The sequence below is a fragment of the Chelonia mydas genome, chromosome 2 (assembly GCF_015237465.2).
Source record: "Chelonia mydas isolate rCheMyd1 chromosome 2, rCheMyd1.pri.v2, whole genome shotgun sequence".
Taxonomy (NCBI): Eukaryota; Metazoa; Chordata; order Testudines; family Cheloniidae; genus Chelonia; species Chelonia mydas.
In genome coordinates this window covers 115122514-115142294 of record NC_057850.1, presented here as the reverse complement: position 1 = coordinate 115142294, position 19781 = coordinate 115122514, and the positions used below count along the sequence as shown (strand labels likewise).

Sequence of the window (19781 nt, the reverse complement as noted above, 5' to 3'; positions counted from 1 at the left end):
TTCTTAAAAAATCCTCCCACTAAATCCATGAAACAGTGAGTTTAACTTTTAGCATTTTATCCTTCAGAATAAATGTAATTCCTTATGAAATTTGTGCTAAGATACCACAATACCATATTATGTGAGTCCTAAAGATGCTGTAGAACTGTTTATCTTAAAAACAGAAGAGACTACCAGCGTCTCATTTTAGTTACGTGCTCATATACTTCACTGATGGGTGTCTTATTAAAAAAAAAAACCCAACAGGTAGAATTGTTTTCTTGCTTCCAGATGGTCTGCAGGCAAATGCTACTGTTTGCGTATTGCGAGAAGTTGCCATTGTTTTTAGTGTTTTCAAATTCATAAATATAGCAAAAATTGTTTTTAGACAATATTTCCCATTTTACTGTATTTAGAGACAGACTAATCAAAACCAAGACATTTCACTGAAGAAAGGGAAAGACTGCATCTCTACGTGAAAACTAGCAAGAATCCAATATAAGTGGATCTTATCATAATTTCTATGCTTTAAAATGGTTAACATGAGGGTGGTACATGAACGTAAGAAGGACCAGAACTGAAAGTCTTATCTAAAATAAAGGAACTCCTCCAATTAACTTCCTATCATCATTGCGATCAGTAAGTGGACTGGGTAGCTAGAAGTAATATCAGGTACAGAGCTAACCAGTTGTTCCCTAGTAACCTAGACATGTCCTCTTGGTGAAAGGCCAGGGTCTGGCATGCAGCCGTCCCATAAACCCCATACAACGGGGGGAAGAGACGGCCACACGTCCAGCACTTGGGGCAGAAAAAAATGGCTCAAAGGATGGAACCCAATCTGGGTGCCCTTCCCCTGTGGAATACAGGGGGCTCAGTTGGGCGTTAGAGAACCCGGGCTCGGCTCCCACCCAGTGCCAGGCTGAGGCTCCCCCTGGAGGAAGAGCTGTTGAGTGCGGAACCCGGCTGTGCTCCCCACACCCAGGGACGTTAAGTGGGCCTACAGGAGAAAGTGGTTTGTCTCTCCCACCCTCATGCAGGAGGCCCGAGAAAGAGAACCTGGCCTGTACCTCCATCCCAGGAGAACGCATGGCGGGGGGGGGGGAGAGGAGGGGGAACGGGCCTGTAGCCGGGCCCCCCCGCCAGAAGGGGCCTGGAACCTGAGCTGCGCCCCCCGCCAGAGAACACAGAGCCGGGGGGTGGGGGACAGAACCTAGGCCCCCCCTCCCGCTCCTCCAAAGCGCAGGGACCTGGGGGGACTCCGACCTCCCCCACCCCTCAGCAGGTTCCCGGGCACGTGTCTCCCCTGGCCGTGCCCCACCTGTAACCGTAGGCGGTGAAGCGCTGGCTCGCCCGCAGCAGGGCCCGGTACAGCCGCAGCACCTGGGTCCGGTTGGACGCCGCCATGTTGCTGGCGCAGGCGGGTCCTCGGTCGAAGGCCCCTTCTCCCTCCCGCCCGCCCGCGCAGGAGCCTGAGCTCAGTGCGGCCGCCTCAGCCCCGGGCTGGGGCGCGGGGACCCCGGGGCGGGGCGGGAACCGGGGCCGCCCCCTGCCCGGCTCCGGCTCTGCTGGTCGGCACCCTGCGCCTCGGTCCCGGCCGGCGGCCTCCGCTCGCGGCGTGTCAGGCGGGGCTCGGGCAGCTACAGCGGCGAGCCCGCGGGGCGAGAGAGCTGAGGGGGACGGTGAGTGGCGGCTGGGAGGGTCCGCGCGGGGCCCCACGTGGGGACACGGTCCCCGGCGGGGCGCAGGTAGGGGGGGCCCAGACGCTGCAGGGGCCAGAGGCGCTTCCTAGGGTCGCTGCCGCCGCGTGGTTCCCTGTGTGCAGCCCTGCCTCTAGCGGGCAGCCTCCCGGCCACGGGGATGGGCGTTCACAGCCTCCCCCGAGGGGCTGCTCTGGGCCTGAGACATCCCCCAACCTTCCCCCCACCCCCCGCGTTATGAATATTGCTGTGTTCCTGTTTGATGTATTTAGGGACACAGGGAGCATTGGGCCCAGGTTGCACAGTGAAGTGCTCAGAACAAAGACCCTTAACTCTGCTCCCTGCCTCCCAGAGGGTGAAAGCGGGTAGAAGCTGTGTTGTTTTTGTAGATACAGACTAACACGGCTACCCCTCCGATACTTGTGTTAAGTGAAAAGTGTTCTGATGAATAGTGAATGTATTCTCCCCCGTGCGGACCTGCTCAGGAAAAACTGGTCACCTCTTTGTTATTTTTTTCAGGCAACATGATGTTTTTATCCATTTTATAAATCATAACTTCTATCAAAATTGTGTTTCAAGGTGCTGCCTAACATTTTCATTGCTAAAAGTTCAGTTTAGCCAACAAGATTTTGGCTAAAAATATGTATTTTTTTTTTAGAAAGTCTCAAAGTTTCATGGAAAACTGGTCCCTGCAAAATGGAAGCTTTCAAAGTATCCCACAAAATCTTTTCAATTTTTCAACCAGCTCTACAATCTTCATTGTAGATGTTCACTTCCTGTTTCTCGTAAGGAAATGTTACACGGTGTTTGCTAGGTCATTAGAAACCAGAGCACTCTGTCCCATGCACATTATTAATCCTGCAAACAAAATATTGAAAAGAGAGACTTTCCCCTGCACATCTTTGAAGCTCCTAAAACACCCTATTTTTGTGCTTTTCTTGCTTATTTACTAATGCACATCAGATTTATTCTGCTGTAACTCCCGTGAAACTACTCTTGATTTGTACTGGCGGGAGACCACAGTCAAGCCCACAGGCCTTGTCAATAGTGAGGAAATTTTCCTGAAAAATTAAACCAGCTTTAAATTTGGTTCAGCAAGGGTCTGATTTCAAACCTGATTGCAGGACTGGGGAAATCTTGAAAACATTTATACATATGTGTAAATGTTTGCAGGACTGAATCCTTACTCATAATTATTTGAAAGTTCCCTCACTTAAATCCCAATTGTGCATTGAGAACCATGCAGGTTGACCCCTGTGCCCGCCCGGCACTCCACAGACCCTAGGTGCTGAAACTAGGAGTGCTGGGGTGCTACTGCACCCCCTGGCTTGAAGTGGTTTCCATCATATACAGGGTTTACAGTTTGGATCCATGGCTCTCAGCACCTCCACTGTAGAAATTGTTCCAACACCTTTGCCACTGACCTCAACAAGAGTGTGTCTCTTTGGTTCTCCATGCAGAATCAGTGTCTTTAAATGGCTTGTGATAGACTTCTCTGTCACATATTTGAAGGGTACTTCTTAACCAAAACACGGTATCCTGCATTTGGAAAGTTGAACCTAATTAGACTTTTAGAATTGTTAAAGTTAAACGCATGTCCTAAGGCAGTGGCTCAGCCTTTTCAGATTACTGTATCTCTTTCAGGAATCAGATTTGCCTTGTGTACCCCCCAAGTTTCACCCCACTTAAAAACTACTTGCTTACAAAATCAAACATAAAAATACAAAAGTGTCACAAAAAGAAAAGGAGTACTTGTGGCACCTTAGAGACTAACCAATTTACTTGAGCATACGCTTTCGTGAGCTACAGCTCACTTCATTGGATGAAGTGCTCAAATAAATTGGTTAGTCTCTAAGGTGCCACAGGTACTCCTTTTCTTTTTGCGAATACAGACTAACATGCCTGTTACTCTGAAAAGTGTCACAGTACCCTATTACTGAAAAATTGCTTACTTTTTCATTTTTACCATATAATTATAAATCAATTGAAATATAAATATTGTACTCACATTTCAGTGTCTAGTATATAGAGCAGTATAAACAAGTCATTGTGAAATTTTAGTCTGTACTGACTTCACTAGTGCTTTTTATGTATCCTGTTGTAAAATTAGGCAAATATCTAGATGAATTGATATATCCCCTGGAAGACCTCTGCGTACCCCCAGGGGTCTGCGTACCTTTGGTGGAGAACCACTGTCCTAAGGCTCCAATGTTGCAAACACTTGCACACCAGAGTAACTTTATGCAAATAAGTAACCCTGTTGAATTTAATAGGACTGCTGTCATGCATAAAATTTCTTTTGTTCTTAAATGGTTGCAGACTCGAGTCCTTGAAAGACAAACCCATAAGAAGGACAGCAGAAAGGGTGTAACATTCAAACCACATGGACAGAGTATTGGCAGCCAGAAGTCAGGTTAGTTCTTTATATTACAAACTATTAAGGGGCTCTTTGGGTTGAAGTTGGGGAGAGGAAGGGATTATTGAAGTGAAAGTTGAGAAGGCAATGCCAGAGGGAGAGGTTGGGCAGTTGAAAGGTTGCATGGTAGGAGAGGGGCAGGATGATCCGGGAGTCAATAACTAATATCAGTCCAATGCTACTTGTACTTCTTTGAACTGCTTTCAAAGTTCAGTAATTTCAATCATAAAGGCCTATGGCTGATTCAGACAACGTTGCCAAACCTACAGTCACAGGAAGGCTCCACATTGTGGGAACACCATGGATTATGGGCATATTTGGTCATATCTCGCCTAATCAATGCGCTATTATTGCAGGGCCCTTTGGGCATTGCTAGCACCTTGGTCTCTCCTGTTCTCAGTTTATCGCACACAGTTTAGTTTCATGAGGACTGAAATGCTTTGGTCTAACTAAAGTTACAAATCCTGGGATGGATAAACCAGGGAATTCTTGAATAAGAGTAGAGAGGTTATTTTACTGCTATATTTGGCATGGTGTGACCCCTGCTGGAATACTGTTTCCAGTTCTGGTGCCCACAATTCAAGGGTGTTGATAAATTGGAGAGGATTCAGAGAAAAGCCACAAGAATATTAAAGGGTTAGAAAACATGCCTGTATGCCAAAGAGCTCAATCTATTTAGCTTAACTAAGAAAATGTTAGGGAATAACTTAATTACAATCTATAAGTATCTACATAGGGAACAAATAATTAATAATGGGCTCTTCAGTCTAGCAGAGAAAGATATAACATGATCCAATGGCTGGAAGTTGAAACTAGACAACTTCAGACTGAAAATAAGGTGTAAATTTTTGGCAGTGAGAGTAATTAACCATTGGGAAATTTACCATGGGTCCTGGTGGATTCTCTTTCACAAATAATTTTTAAATCACGATGGGATGTTTTTCTAAAAGGTATGTTCTAGGAATTATTTTGGGAAAGTTCTATGACCTGTGTGGTACAGGAGATCAGACTGCATGATCACAGTGGTCCCTTCAGGCCTTGAAATCTATGCATTCTTTGGGCTTAATATGGGGATAGTTGGATGAAATGTAATGGCCTGTGATGTGCAGGAGGTCAGATTAGATGATTGGATGATCCCTTCTGGCTTTAGCCTCCATAAATCTATTAAATTATGATAATGTGATGACTCCTGCTTGTGGTCTGGTGTCACGTGGTGTTGAGTATGATTTGCTTTGTGCTGTTTGAGAGCGTTGAGGCAGGGCGATAGCATAAGGACTCTTGGGAAAAATGTCCCTGGGAAGTGTAGCAAAGGTTTCCCTCTGTCTCTTTCTGTTTAACAGGAAACTTCCATCCACCATTTTCCTTATTCTTTCTGCAAGGACATACACCCTCTCCTGAGACTGAGTTTACATGGGAGTTTAATAGGTGGAGAGAGGTCATCTGCATTTAGTCTTGAAGTTGTGGGCCCAAGATTTTGCAAGAGGTCCCAGCTTTGTTGGAGTTGGCTCTGACAAAGGGTATATGTTACCTGTTGTCTGCACACACACGGCTCCTCTAAAGTGTATTGCTCATGAATAAACAGTTAACTGTGAATTATGAGGTTATAATTCAGTTACTAGGTTCTCCTTGTTTATTTAATAAGTCCTAGATTTACCCTCCTCTGCTCTGTGGGTTATCGCTTCTTCACCACAGCCGCACCATCAGCCTCCACTTTTCTCTCGTCTGCACTGTAAGCATCCAGATTTTTCCGGACCTTCAAATAGAATGGCTCCAACTTCCAGCTCTGCTGGTAGTTTTGTCACTACTAGCGCATTGTTGTTTATATCACACCAGTATCTATGATTGATTTTTTTAATATAATATCACCAATATGTATTATTTGGTATCGCAGTGTTTCTAACATTACGGTCTATCTATTACATGCTATTTAAATAGTGAATTAGTTTGTCTTCAGAAAAGGTGTGTTTGTGGTGCACCATTTTCACTGATTAAACTGATATTTAACCTGCACCGGTGCTTGAGTTTTCTTAATTCCATCAGCTACATTTCTGACCCAGTTTATAGTGTGTTTATAAAATAATGCTTTGTGTGTAAATAATACAGATAAATAATGCAATATTGACTGTAGAATAACCTCTCTCTGTCTATATTTATACACTGCACACACACAAGTTGTTTTCTTTTGGCTATCCTTTGGGTCTTGTGAAAAGCATACAAGCAATTTAAAATACATTTCACTTTTGTTTAATTACATATAGCACCTTCTCAAACATTCTTCTATGTTAAAAACAAAATTAAAATTGTTCTAAGAAACTTTAAATTGTTCTACAGAAATGCAATTAACTGAACTTTCATGGCCAGCACCATACTCCTTGGGGTTTCCTTGGTAGCTATAGGTCACAGAATGAAGCATTGTAGGTTGGCTGTGTGAATTAAGGGAATACGAACAAAAGAAATGAAGGGTTTTTATTGTCTTTGTGCTGTATACTTCTCTTGGTCTGGGCAACAGGTACGCTAAACACATATTAAAATGGAATTTTCCATTTTTATTTGCAGATTCTTTATAACATTCTTCCTAAAATTCTGAGACAACCACACTTTTTGTTTCTTCATTCATATATTTAAGAGATCTTAAAAAAACCTGCAATCTTCATTTAGCCAGTAAAATCTAGTTTGGAAGGCTTGGAAAAGGTTAGGTAAGTAAAAGTAGATTTACAGACTAGTGCAGTGATGACTCCATCTCAATTTAGTTTCCTTTCAGTCATTGGAACTAGAGCTTTGGTCACTAAGCTGTGGGGTGTGCCCCCCAAGGGGGGTACAGAGGAATGTTGTGGGGGGCGCACGGCGGGACCCAAGTCAGCCCCCACGGGATGGAAGGAGGGAATATCATCTAGCCCAGCTCCAGCCCTAGCTCAGCCCCAGCTGCAGCTCCACTCTACCCTCTGCTCCCTTTCCTCCAGCTCCTCTCTCATTCCTTCTCCACCCCCAGGCCAGCTCCGCCTCTAGCCCCAGCTCTTCCTCCATCCTCAATTCTCCCTCCAACTCTGCTTTCAGCCCAAGCTCCTCTGCTGAGCCAACTGTGCAGTAAAGGCGGGGAGGGTGTGGACAGATTCCATTATGGGTAAGAGGGGGTGTGACAGGAAAAGTTTGGGCACCATTGAACTAGAGGTTCTATTGCTCTCTTATTGATCTCCAAAATATGAAAGAATTATGAGGAAGAAGGCAAAATATATTAAAGCAAACCTTGTTTACAGGAATGCTGTCAGTTTGAAATCTAATCTAGTCATTAAATAAATTATTTAAAAAAATTTCAGGTACTACCCATGCTCCTGAGTCCAACCGATAATTTTGGTCGTTTTACAACCACATGCCCTATTTTTAAAACGTTTTTCATTCTCCTGTGTCAGTATGAAAGCCACACGTATATGTAAAACAAACAAAAGACAAATCAGAAGAAAGTGATACACAAAGTGCAGTCAACTGCAAAAGTGAACTAAAAAAGGCGATTTCCTCCCTTTTATTTCGGTTATAGTAATTGTAGATTGCTTGAATCAAGCAGTAGGAACAAGATTCAGACAAGTTTTCTTTTTTAAGTTGATGGTATTGTTGGATAGAGTGATTAATTTTATAGATTTGTTTTGCTTTTGCTTTTCTTGGAAGCCATGTATTGCACAAAAATAAGTGCTGCTTGTCTTCAGCATGTGGGCCCTGATAATTATCTGACTCAGATAACAGATTTAAATGGGACCGGGACTGGTCCACTTGTGTGTTTGTGTAAACTGTGCTTTTGCTGTGACATGTTGCTGTGCAAATATGGGGGAGAATTTAGTGGTGTGCGTAAAATCTTAGCATAAACAAACCTAGGCAACATTTTCTGAATGTTGTTGGTTGATACCTTGGTCGGGTTTTATTGTTATATATTATTTAGACAGCAGTCTTTGCTGCTTGTGTTCAGGTTTGGAAGAAGGAAACCTGGCTGGCCCTCTTTTTGCCTTATATCTTAAGATAAATGAGCAATTTGAGAATGATGTAATAACATAAGCATCTGGTGTACTTGATAATATTCTAAATCTGTAGTAGGAGAAAAATGAATTTGAACAAAATACCTGCAGAGACTGCAGAACTGTGTGAAATGGAGCAGCTGTTACGTTCTCCGGGGCATATTTGTAGCTTTGTCATATTCTGCCTAAATTATTCTTTTTGGTATATCATTTCAGCTTTATGACATGGCACTCAATGCTTTGAGAGAGCATGTGCTTTCCTGTTCTATTGTTGTTCATGTTGGTTATTTTTCTTTTGGGGTTGGAGTGATAATTGATTGTCATGATATTATCATCTTTTTTAATTACCATTTTTCAACTTCTAAAAACTTGATAACCTCTTTTCCTTCCTGCTGCTGCTCTGATTCTCCTTCGTCTTAATCACTTTTGCTCCTTGATAGCAATGATAGACAGTGCCACACAGAGTTAGGTTCTGCCCTTGTTTGGATTCTATACCACCCATTGAAAATTAGGAATGCAAATCAAGGCAGAATTTGGCTCTCAGCCAATATTATCATAGTTGAGTATAATTAAAGAAGTGTTTTTCTGTTGCCCACACTGGGTAGGATTATTTCCTCATAACAAATGGGTATTCTGAATAATTCTGTTTCTAAAGTTAGTAATTTCTTTATATTCCTGTAATTGCCTACAGAAACAGAACTGAACAGCGGGGTGGTGGCTTTCAGAAGCACTTAAGTGACTTAGGAGCACAAGCACTTTTGAATGTCAGTAGTAGTTTTGATCCTAAATCACATAGGCACTTCTGAAAATCCCACCCTAAACTTTTTACATTAGAAGAAATAACAAGAGAAAACTCTTCCATCTCTCTGGTCCCATAAGGAGAAGTTCTATTTCTGTATGAATCCTATTGCAGGATTCTGATCATGCATCAATACACTTCTTGCTTGCCTCGTTTGGGTTTAACAAGAAAATGTATTGATTAAATTTCAAGCTTTTGGGAATACAAAAAGGATTGAAAAAGAGAAAGAAAACAACAACTTTGTAGGACTGTGCCATCAACAGAGATCAGAGATACCCTGGATCATTTAGGGGAAGATCTGTTAAATAGCTAGATAGTTTAGCAAGCTGTTAAATTCAAAAGTTATTATAGTATGTGTTATTTTGGTATGTAATGTTGAACTTTGAATGATGTTCAAAGCAGACAAATCAAAAATACACACAAAATTAGTCAGATGCTGGCTCTAAAGAATAAGTTGCCCATCAAGACATTTAAATGATCAACTGTTAAGAGTTGCTCTTTTTATTGTTCTGTAATGTGCTGGGTCAGACTTGTGGTCCATCTTGTTCTATTTACTGGCTTCAACAGTGGCCAGCTTCAGAAGAAGATGCGAGAAATCCCAAAGTAGTCAAATGTGGGAGAATCTCCTCCCATGAAACCAACTATTTCAAAGTCTCCTTCCTAAAACCCAATCTTCAAAGATTGGATTACAGCCTAAAACATGAGGCTTTATATCCCTTTCAAAATGCTGGCATTTGTCTATCGGGAGCTGTGAGCAGGGGCTTGAACTCCTAGCTTCCATGGCCTGCCCCTGCCCCATACCCCTACCATGAAGCCACCATCACTGTCTCTTTTAAGTGACTATGTGCTGAAGATTGGGCCCTTAAAACCTTGCACCAAAATAGGGTTTCCCATGGCACAGGCATTTCTGCGGGAAGTTAACTGGGACTTGATGTCTGTCAAGTGCTTTGCAATCCTTGAATGAAAAGTGCTATATATGGTTTTGTGGTGAAAGGATTAGACTGGAACTCAGGACATCAGAAGATATATATTAGCATATTTGTAATCCTTAAGAATGCTCACTTTGTAGTAGTTATACCAAACCTGAAAGATACCACTAACCTTAATACTGGTATTGTTTCAGATATTTTTTGTGGACAGAAACCCTGCAGGAAGTGAGGGTATTTTCATTGCATGGTCATTTGGCATAATGAAAACTTGTTGACAAACTTAATCATAGAAATCAGAAATGGACTAGGCTTCTTAGGTGTTCTAGTCTGTCACTGCATCATTTCAGAACTGTTTTCTATATTATACTTTTTAGTGTTTTGTCCAGTCATAAATAACCTTCCCTTCCCTTGAGAAGAATATTCCCCAGTATAATAGATCTCACCGTAAGGGATCTAGTATGCTTCCAAGATCTATCCTGACCTCAGTGTTTGGCATTATACTCGTTTTGTTTCCCCTTGCTTCTTAGAATTTTTCTTACCTACAACTTACAATTTTATGCAAGTGATTTGCACACTTATTTTCCTTTTCTCTCATTTGGAGATGCTGCCTTGTGATGCATTTGTGTTTTTTAGAACATACAAAATCAGATGCAGAGTGAAAATAACCAATTCAAGATTTTTTGGTAAAATTTAATCCATGTTTACAATAAAAAAATTGTATTTAATTTTGATCTTTTTTTTTTATTTGTTGGGTCTGGAAGGGTATTTATAGTGCTTCCATCACTAAAGTTTCTAAGCGCCATACTATATAGCTTATTGCTTTTTCTTTTACTTTCATTGTAAAGCATATCTTTCTAGAAATGTTGGCATTTGTTCACTTTTATTTTAATTCATTAATGGCTGTCAGAGAGCACTGAGTCATTAAAAACATAAAAGAAGACAGAGTCCCTTCCTTGTGGAGTCATGATCTACACTGGACAGATACAGCATACAGATCTCAAAATAGGAGGTGATCAGGAAATGGTCAAATATCTAATCTATACGAAAGTTATTTTAAATATGAAAAGCTACCTGTTTCTTACATTGACACATTAGCTTTGGTATCACGGAGGAAGTGGATTATGAACAGGGAGGAGGATGCTGCTTGGTGAAGAAAGATTGGGTGGGAATTTCTATATGTTTTTGCTGTTCATATTTGCAGTATAGTTTATTCTCTTCCTTCACCATCCAGTTCTTTTTTCAGGAAGGCTGGTGAAATCTAAACTCTCTTTCACTGTGGTATAGACATTTTATTCATGCATTTTCTTTTTTTAGTCAATTACTATAATATCCAAGCTATAAATAATAGAAAAATCCATTGGTTGAACTGAGACTTGCACTAAGGATAGGGAAACGTACTTATTCTGATCTCTTTTTCTAGACTCCCTGTGTAGTATTTTTTATTGATTTTAAATGAATACTGTTTAAAGTCTTACAAGGTCTGACTTCTCCTTATTAAAGTGATTTACTTTTTTTTCCTTATTATCTCCTCTGTTCATTTGACCCTGGTCGTCTTATTGTTCTCACTTCTCATTTCAAAATCCCTGGTGATTGAGCCTGCAGGCTGTGTGTGGAAGTTGATTCTTAAACATGTCACAGACTGCAGTTCCCCAAATGGTTATAAAGAAAAAGCAAGAGGCAAATCTTACTCTTTAGCTCAGATTGTCCTAGTACATAAAGAAATGCAATGTTTATTGATTGTACTTGTATCATAGGGAGCCCAAGGCATAATGACACTAAGTGCACTTCATTAATAATAAAGCGTGGATTCTTTGATGTTATTTTCTTGCTTTTCTTGGCCTACTGTATCTTTTGTCAGCCAGCAAGGGACATTTATCTTGGCTGGAAATGTGTTCTTTTTGTTTTTTCAAGAAAATGTCTCCAAGTACAGTAGCTTTTTTGTAAAGATAAGTATGTTGAGTTCCTCTCATATTTTTCACTAATACTGGCATTGGAAGTAAATATTATTTTTTGGCATCTGGGGCCACAGAAGAGTTCTCTGAGATGATTAAAGTGTGCTGTTTCCTGGAAGCCTTTCAAGCAAAAGTTCTTCTAGGATGTTTCATTCTCTGTGCTGTTCCTGGAGGAAGCACATCAGTGTTATCAAGCCCTATAGGGTTTGATGTGGGACTAGCATTAAGGACAAATAAGGCAAGCATCTATTTTGGGAGCCTTGGAACACATGGGTTAAGATGTATTATCTTTTTCAATAGCAGGTACAAAGGTAGAGGAAACTATTATTATTATTTGTATTGCAATTAATTCAGACTTTTCTACACTCTTTGACAGCAGGACTAGAAGGACAAACGACTTATGGCCCGATTTCTTATAATCTTTCTCTGCTTTGGTTGGGACCTGACACATCACTGGGTTGGCCCTGCTTTGAGAAAACTAAGGAGATATAAGGCCCCTTTAACATGTTAAGTTTGATAGTGTTCAGACATGTTTAAAAACAATATTGTCATGACCATGCTATCACAGTTTGAGCTTGCATGAATGAATGAGACCACACTATGCTCTAGCCTTGACCTGTTATAGAACCAAAGTACAGTTGCTTCATGTAATTAGAACAAGACTTGGTCCCATTGATACAGGTAAGACCAATCCATATTATATCTTGGCCTGTGGTTAATAGTGTAGATGGAACTTTACTTTGAATAATTTTATAAAATGCCTGATGGACCTCTGATGGGTTGGGTCACAGAGACCCCTTTGGGACTGCCACCTGATGTGCTGAGACTACCTCTGAGCCTGTTTTCCTTGCCAGCTTGGGACTTCAGTACCCTGTCTTGTTGAGCCAGACACGCTAGCCTGCTGCAAACGCTTCCCTCAAAAGCTGCAGACTTAACTGAAAACAGCTTAAGAAGTGCTCCTGTCTCTAGCACCAAGATACCCAGTTCCCCATAGGATCCAAACCCCAAATAAATCCATTTTACTCTGTATAAAGCTTATATAGGGTAAACTCATAAACTGTCTGCCCTCTATAACAGCAATAGAGAGAGATGCACAGCTGTTTGCTCCCCAAGGAATTAATTAGTCTGGGTTAATTTATAAGCAAACATGATTTTCTTAAATACAAAAAGTAGGATTTAAATGGTTCCAAGTAATAACAGACAGAACAAAGTGAGTTACCAAGCAAGACAACATGCAAGTTTAAGCCTAATACTTTAAGAAACTGATTACAGATGAAATCTCACCCCAGAGATGTTCCAATAAGCTTCTTTCACAGACTAGACTCCTTTCTAGTCTGGGCCCAATCCTTTCCCCTGGTACAGTCCTTGTTCCAACTAAGGGAGCTCCAGGGGATTTCTCATGACTGCAGCCCCCTTTGTTCTGTTCCACCCCCTTTTATAGCTTTGGCACAAGGCGGGAATCTTTTGTGTCTCTGGGTTCCCACACTTTTAAATGGAAAAGCACAAGGTTAAAGATGGATTCCAGTACCAGGTGACATGGTCACATGTCCTGTGAGACCCCCAAGCCTTCATTCTTCCTGGCAAAAAGAAAAGGAGTACTTGTGGCACCTTAGAGACTAACCAATTTATTTGAGCATGAGCTTTCGTGAGCTACAGCTCACTTCATTGGATGCATACTGTGGAAACTGCAGAAGACATTATATATACAGAGACCATGAAACAATACCTCTTCCCACCCCACTCTCCTGCTGGTAATAGCTTATCTAAAGTGATCATCAAGTTGGGCCATTTCCAGCACAAATCCAGGTTCTCTCACCCCCTCACCCCCCTCCAAAAACCACACACACAAACTCACTCTCCTGCTGGTAATAGCCTATCCAAAGTGACCAAAGGCTTGCAAGTAAACAGAGCTATCTACAGTCAATTGTCCTGGTTAATGGGAGCCATCAAGATTCCAAACCACCATTAATGGCCCACACTTTGCATAATTACTATAGGACCTCAGAGTTATATTTTATATTTCTAGTTTCAGATACAAGAATGATTCATTTATATAAATAGGATGACCACACAGTAGATTATAAGATTTGTAATGACACCTTACAAGAGACCTTTTGCATGAAGCATATTACAGTTACATTATATTCACAGTCATCAGCATATTTTCATAAAATCATATGGAATGCAGTGTCACAGGACCTTTTCTCAACAGCGTAATTTCTAGCACCATGTTATGACTTCCACTTGGGAACTCTCTGGTTTGAAGAAAATCATATATCTTATTATAGTTTTTATCCTCCCTAGATAGGCCAGAAGTGTAATTCTGCAGTTTCTTTAATGCAAACATGACAAATATTTCAATAATCCAAACAGAATATTTATAACACTGCTACTCTATCTTTGGTAACCATTTTTTCCCCATCAGAGTTTAAAACTGGGGAATATTTTATGGGAAATTGTTGTATTTTGGCTCATGGGAAATTGCTTTCACAATGCATAAAGATATATTTTCTGAAGTATTTTTAACAAGTGAATATTATGGCCCCGATCCTGCAGTTTACAACATACAGGAAGACTCCTTAACTGGTTCAGAGTGTTATTAAAGTCAATGGGGCTCTGTGGAGGTAAAAGCACTGGTCAACCTGTTGTAAATTGCAGGTTCTAATGAAATATGAACTGAATAGTTAAGAAATATGATAAAATAAGTTTACTAAAAAGACTGAAATAAAAGAAAACAAATTGGAAACGTTCAGCAGTGGAATCTCATTTTGTTTTTATTTTGCCTCGTGAAGTTTTATATTGCCATGAGACTGACTTTATCAAAATAGATATTGTGATTATTTGAGCTTTGTTGACAGAGCCATTTTACTGCTTGTGAATCTTTATATGCTTCCAATTTCTGATACTGGTGGAAGGGAGTGGAATGAACTCTCAGTTGGAAGACCTGCCTTGCTTATCTCCTACTATATACCACTGATTACTGCACTTTGGATTAATACATTTGCCCTTGTAATGGTATTTTCTCTGCCTGGTTAGCAGTTTGGGATGGAATATGAATTACAATAGAGACTCTTTAAATAGATCCATTTTGCTTCAGCATACTGTGTATATACACTATTTGTGAAGTCATCAGGTTTGATTTTTCTCCTTGTGGAATAAAGAGCTCTTTATGCTTATACCTCCCATTAGAAGAAATGGAAGACAAATGCCTGAATTACTCGCATGTTGATGGGAGAAGACATACCGAGTGTTGCATTAGTTTCAATTCACTGAGTCAACAGAAAAGAGGCATACTATCAAAAATGGGGAATTATGCTAAAACCCTAAAGCCTTCTTGTATTAAAGAAGGCCTTGATGTTGGGCTGGATCACCTCTGCATGCAGAAACACTCACAGGAGAGGGTGTGATGAAGGTGTTTTCCCCTTGTTGTGTTGTGTGTATGTGAGTCTTACTGTTTTGAATGAATACTGCGTGTACCTCAGTTTCCTGGTATATTACACCAATGCCTAGGTGGTGGGAATAAGAGTGTGTGACTTTTGCTGAGACCCCCAGGGGCAGGTGAGGCTGCTCTAGCTGCCTGCATGTAAGCAATGGACGGTGCCCTTCGTAACCTGAGAATTAGGAGGTGGATGCGACCAGGTGACACATTGCCCAGAAAGCAAGACAAAGACTGGAAGAGAGGCAATGGGCATGTTGGAGGTCGGGCCGCTGGAAGCAGGTCAGTCTCCTGTTGGGGAGTAAGAGGGGGCGCCAAGGGGGCACCAGGCCCTAGGTCCCCCCAAGATGGTCTTTGGTGAATGGTCCTGCTTTCTGTTCTGACAAGCTCTGTTCTACACTGTGTTCCTGTCCACTAATAAACCTTCTGGTTTACACGCTGGCTGAGTCACTGCTGACTGCGAAGTTGGGGTGCAGGGCCCTTCCAGTTTCCCTAGGGGTCTCATCCAGGTGGACCCGCTGCAGGAAGTGCATGGTGAAAACAGGGGTGCTGAATGCTCTGAGGTCAGATCTAGGAAGGCCATAGCCGAAAAGGCTTCTTGCCCTGGACTGCATGCCGTGAGGGGAGGCATGCTACCCCAGAGGTCTGTCTGGCTTCATACAGAGCAGTTCCAGAGCATCGGACCTGTGACTGTCTGACGAGGGCTAAACAGGAGGAAAATAGTGCAAGGTTCTTTCAGAATTTACCACTGTTCTCTTTGCCATGAGATGAGGATTGGGGGAAGAAGAGTTTGGAAGTCACTTCACTTTTTGTCATTATGGATCTCAAGAATCTCTGATGAAAGCACTTGCCTCCTTCATGGAGAAAGGAACCTTTAGGAACAGCTGCTTCTCTGCTAGTGCCTGTCTGTCTGTCTGGCAGCTTTGTCCTTACTGCAGCTGCATAGCCATTGGCTTCTGTTCTTCTGAGTAGCTGCTGAAGAGGAGACCAAGAGTGACATAATACAGCATGTAGCAGTATTTTCTCCTTCTGAGTTTTTCCCTTGGTGCTCTGGGTTCTCAGATGAAAGAAGCATCTCCTCTGTTTTTTACCCTTGCCCCACCTCCACCTCCAACCCTTTCTGGAGTTCCAGTTGACAGCCATCCATATATCGTGAGGAGAGAGGAGACAATACAACAGAGAAGGCATTCTTTTCCCCTCAACATTTTTGATATTTTCCTGGAGTGTGGGGAGATGCACACTGGTCAGCCAAACTGTTTTATAAAGTTTTGTTGGAAGTGTATTTAAACACCTCTTTTCGATTTATATCATGGCCTAGTGTAGATGGGATACAAGGTTTTAGACAAAAACAACCTCATTCCTGTCACAAGTTGACAATTGCTGTGCTCACATAGCTAAGTCTCTTTTTTCATTTAAAAGACAACAGTGTTTTGGTATGAATTTCCTATGCAATGCTCATTAGGCTTTGACACTGTTCTCTGCTGGTTGGTAACAGATACTGGTGGTGCTGAATGCCTAAACAGAGATTTAACTAGAGTTTCAATACAATTCCCATTCAAGTCAATGGGAACCTTTGTGTTGACTTGAATAGGCATTGGTTCAGACCCTAAGGCTATGTCTACAGTACCATGGTAAGTCGACCTAAGCTGCGCTACTCCAGTTTTGTGAATAATGTACCTGGAATCGACGTAGCTTAGGTTGAGTTACTGCAGTGTCTACACCGTGCTGGGTCAATGGGAGACGCTCTCCCTTCAACTTACCTTACTCCAGATGACAGAACAAGGAGTAATGGTCTCAAGTTGCAGTGGGGGAGGTTTAGGTCGGACATTAGGAAAAACTTTTTCACTAGGAGGGTGGTGAAGCACTGGAATGGGTTACCTAGGGAGGTGGTGGAATCTCCTTCCTTAGAGGTTTTTAAGGTCAGGCTTGACAAAGCCCTGGCTAGAATGATTTAGTTGGTGACTGGTCCTGCTTTGAGCGGGGGGTTGGTCTAGATGTCCTTCTGAGATCACTTCCAACCCTGATATTCTCTGATTCTGTGATTCCTCTTGTTCCCGGTGGAGTATTGGAGTCAACTGGAGAGTGCTCTGCTGTCGATTTAGTGGGTCTTCACAAGACCTGCTAAATCGACACCTGGTGCATCGATTACAGCAGCGTCGATTCTGTGGTAGTGTAGACATTGTCTAAGTAACCAGGTAGCCATGTCAAGAACTGCCAAACCACAGAAATACCGCAGTGAGAACTGAATCTCCCCTATTTTTAAGGTTCTGAAACTAAATGATGTCTTGATTCTTAACCTTTGTCACCATTAATGAAAATCCAAATGTGAAAAATTAGTGTGAATAAAAATTGGATAGATGATAAATTCAATGGTGTTTTAAAAGTTTAATTGAGATAATCGGAGTCTTTTAATTGACTACAGTGGACTTTGGATGTGGCCCTTATACATGTGATTTAATTAGGGGCAAGCTTTTGGTTTGCTGGTAAGTTTCTTTTCTGGTGGCCCAATTAAAGGTGAAAATACCATCTGTGTAGGTGGAATAATGGCTGGCAACTCTAAATGGAACATATTTATATTCCTATGATATTACAGCATAGCTAGAAATATCCAAGGGCTGTGTCTACTTTAAATTTAGGTTAGTGTATGTCTACATCTATTTTTTGTATTGCTTGCTGATTAAATATTAACCAGGGACACTATTAAGTCACATGTGGCAATATTTCACTGACACAAGGAGCTATTTTATGCTAAAAGAGGGGGCAGCTAAATAATGTGATTTTATTCCGGACCATTTATTAATAGTTAGGAATTTTCCATACTGAAGTTATATCTGACCTCTCAAAAAAACAACTCCAAATCAAGAGACAAGTCTCAGATGCTGAAATGGTTCCCTGTTTTATTAACCTTATCCAAGAGCAAAGCAACAACATACATACTATAAACAGTAATGCTGATAGTTAAATATAATTTATCCTGTGATGTTCTTGCCTAAGGGTAAAAAGGGAGTCCTCTAATACAAAATGCCCATTGAATTGTGTGTGCATTCACCAGAGAGCAGCTTACATTGATCCTGAGTAGTGCTGTAATTTTTTTTCTGTTTCTTATTTAGATTATCTTGAGAAACATAACACCACATTTGAAAGATGAGTAGTTCGGTTTGAATTAAGGAGACAAGTTTAAAAAAATCTTAACTGCCATATAGCATGGAGCATATGTTATTTCTGAGGAAGACATTATCTTTCAAAATAAAAAGATACGCACACTAACCACTATGATATGTGAATGTCTATCAATTTGCAGTGATTTTGGGGGTCATGTGATAACATAAAAATATTTTCACATGCTTTAGAGGGCAGCAGTTCTCAACCAGGGTCTGAGCCCCCCCGGAGGCTGCGAGTAGGTTTCTGGGGGTCAGTCAAAATAAACCAGAGAGCAGGGCCAGCATTAGATTCACTGGGGCCCAGGGCAGAAAGCCGAATCCTGAGATCTGCTGCCCGGGGCTGACGGTAAAGCTCGGGTAACTTAGCTTCATGTGGCCCCCCTACAGCATGGGGCCCTGTTTGCTACCCCCTAACGCTGGCCCTGGCTTTTAATTTACTGAAAAACAGTTGTTGCAGCACAGGTGGGCCATGGAATTTTTATAGCATGTTTGGGGGGGGCCCTCAGAAAGAAAAAGGTTGAGAACCCCTACTTTAGGGAACAATTTAGGACTAGCATGAAGGATAGATTAGGTGACCTAGTTGGTTTCTTCTTTCTCTGAATTCTGATTAGCTTATATCGGTTCTAGTTCTGCATGTGTTTTTAAGAGGTGGGCAGGGAAGGCAAATAATTAATTTCTCACTTGCTTTTATGTTTTAGTGCAAATCATGAACTTTTAAAAAATGAAAATTCTGTTTCTGTCAGGCATGGGGTAGAGAAGTAAGGGAGAACTTGAGTGCATGCCTACAGGCCAGTGTTTGGGTGTCAGATGAGGATAAAACAAAACAGCAATATATTGTTTAATTTAATTGTTTAATTCACTGGGGTTCTAGTAGCTGCTGAAGTGAGCAATAAGAATTACCTTGACACTACCTTGAGGCGATGTGGCCAAATGGACAGGACAGGACAGTAGGAGTCAAGCGAGCTGTGTTCTATTCTGGTCTCTGTCATTAACCTAATGTGTTACCTTGGAAACTTTTTCACCTCGCCATGCTTTGGTTTTTCCAGCTGTGGGATGGAGATAACAGAGGAGATTTTCAAAGCCACAAATGGAAGTTAAAAGAAAAGGAGTACTTGTGGCACCTTAGAGACTAACCAATTTATTTGAGCATGAGCTTTCGTGAGCTACAGCTCACTTCATCGGATGCATACTGTGGAAACTGCAGAAGACATTATATACACAGAGACCATGAAACAATACCTCCTCCCACCCCACTCTCCTGCTGGTAATAGCTTATCTAAAGTGATCATCAAGTTGGGCCATTTCCAGCACAAATCCAGGTCTCTGTGTATATAATGTCTTCTGCAGTTTCCACAGTATGCGTCCGATGAAGTGAGCTGTAGCTCACGAAAGCTCATGCTCAAATAAATTG

At 41.5% G+C, this 19781-nt stretch overlaps 2 protein-coding genes across 25 annotated transcripts in view; one reads left to right on the top strand and one right to left on the bottom strand.

The window, feature by feature from the left end:
• LYRM4 (LYR motif containing 4) overlaps positions 1–1500 on the bottom strand; it is a 150301-nt gene extending 148801 nt beyond the window's left edge. For 19 of the 21 annotated variants that reach the window (XR_006288705.1, XR_005224417.1, XR_005224418.1 and 16 more), the window contains exon 1: positions 1298–1425. Coding sequence is in view for 15 of the 21 variants with exons in the window: in XM_043540175.1 (XP_043396110.1) it covers positions 1298–1383 (86 nt within the window). In the remaining 6 variants the exon portion in view is untranslated. Of the gene's footprint in view, positions 1–1297 lie in introns of all 21 variants that reach the window. The other 2 variants (XR_006288706.1, XM_043540173.1) reach the window with 2 other exon arrangements.
• Positions 1501–1519: 19 nt separating this feature from the next.
• Positions 1520–19781, top strand: part of FARS2 (phenylalanyl-tRNA synthetase 2, mitochondrial) — a 371424-nt gene continuing 353162 nt past the window's right edge. For 3 of the 4 annotated variants that reach the window (XM_037893197.2, XM_043540164.1, XM_043540165.1), the window contains exons 1-2: positions 1520–1658; positions 3996–4089. In XM_037893197.2, the coding sequence (XP_037749125.1) occupies positions 4060–4089 (30 nt within the window). In that variant the 5' untranslated portion in view covers positions 1520–1658; positions 3996–4059. Of the gene's footprint in view, positions 1725–3995; positions 4090–19781 lie in introns of all 4 variants that reach the window. The other variant, XM_037893195.2, reaches the window with a different exon arrangement.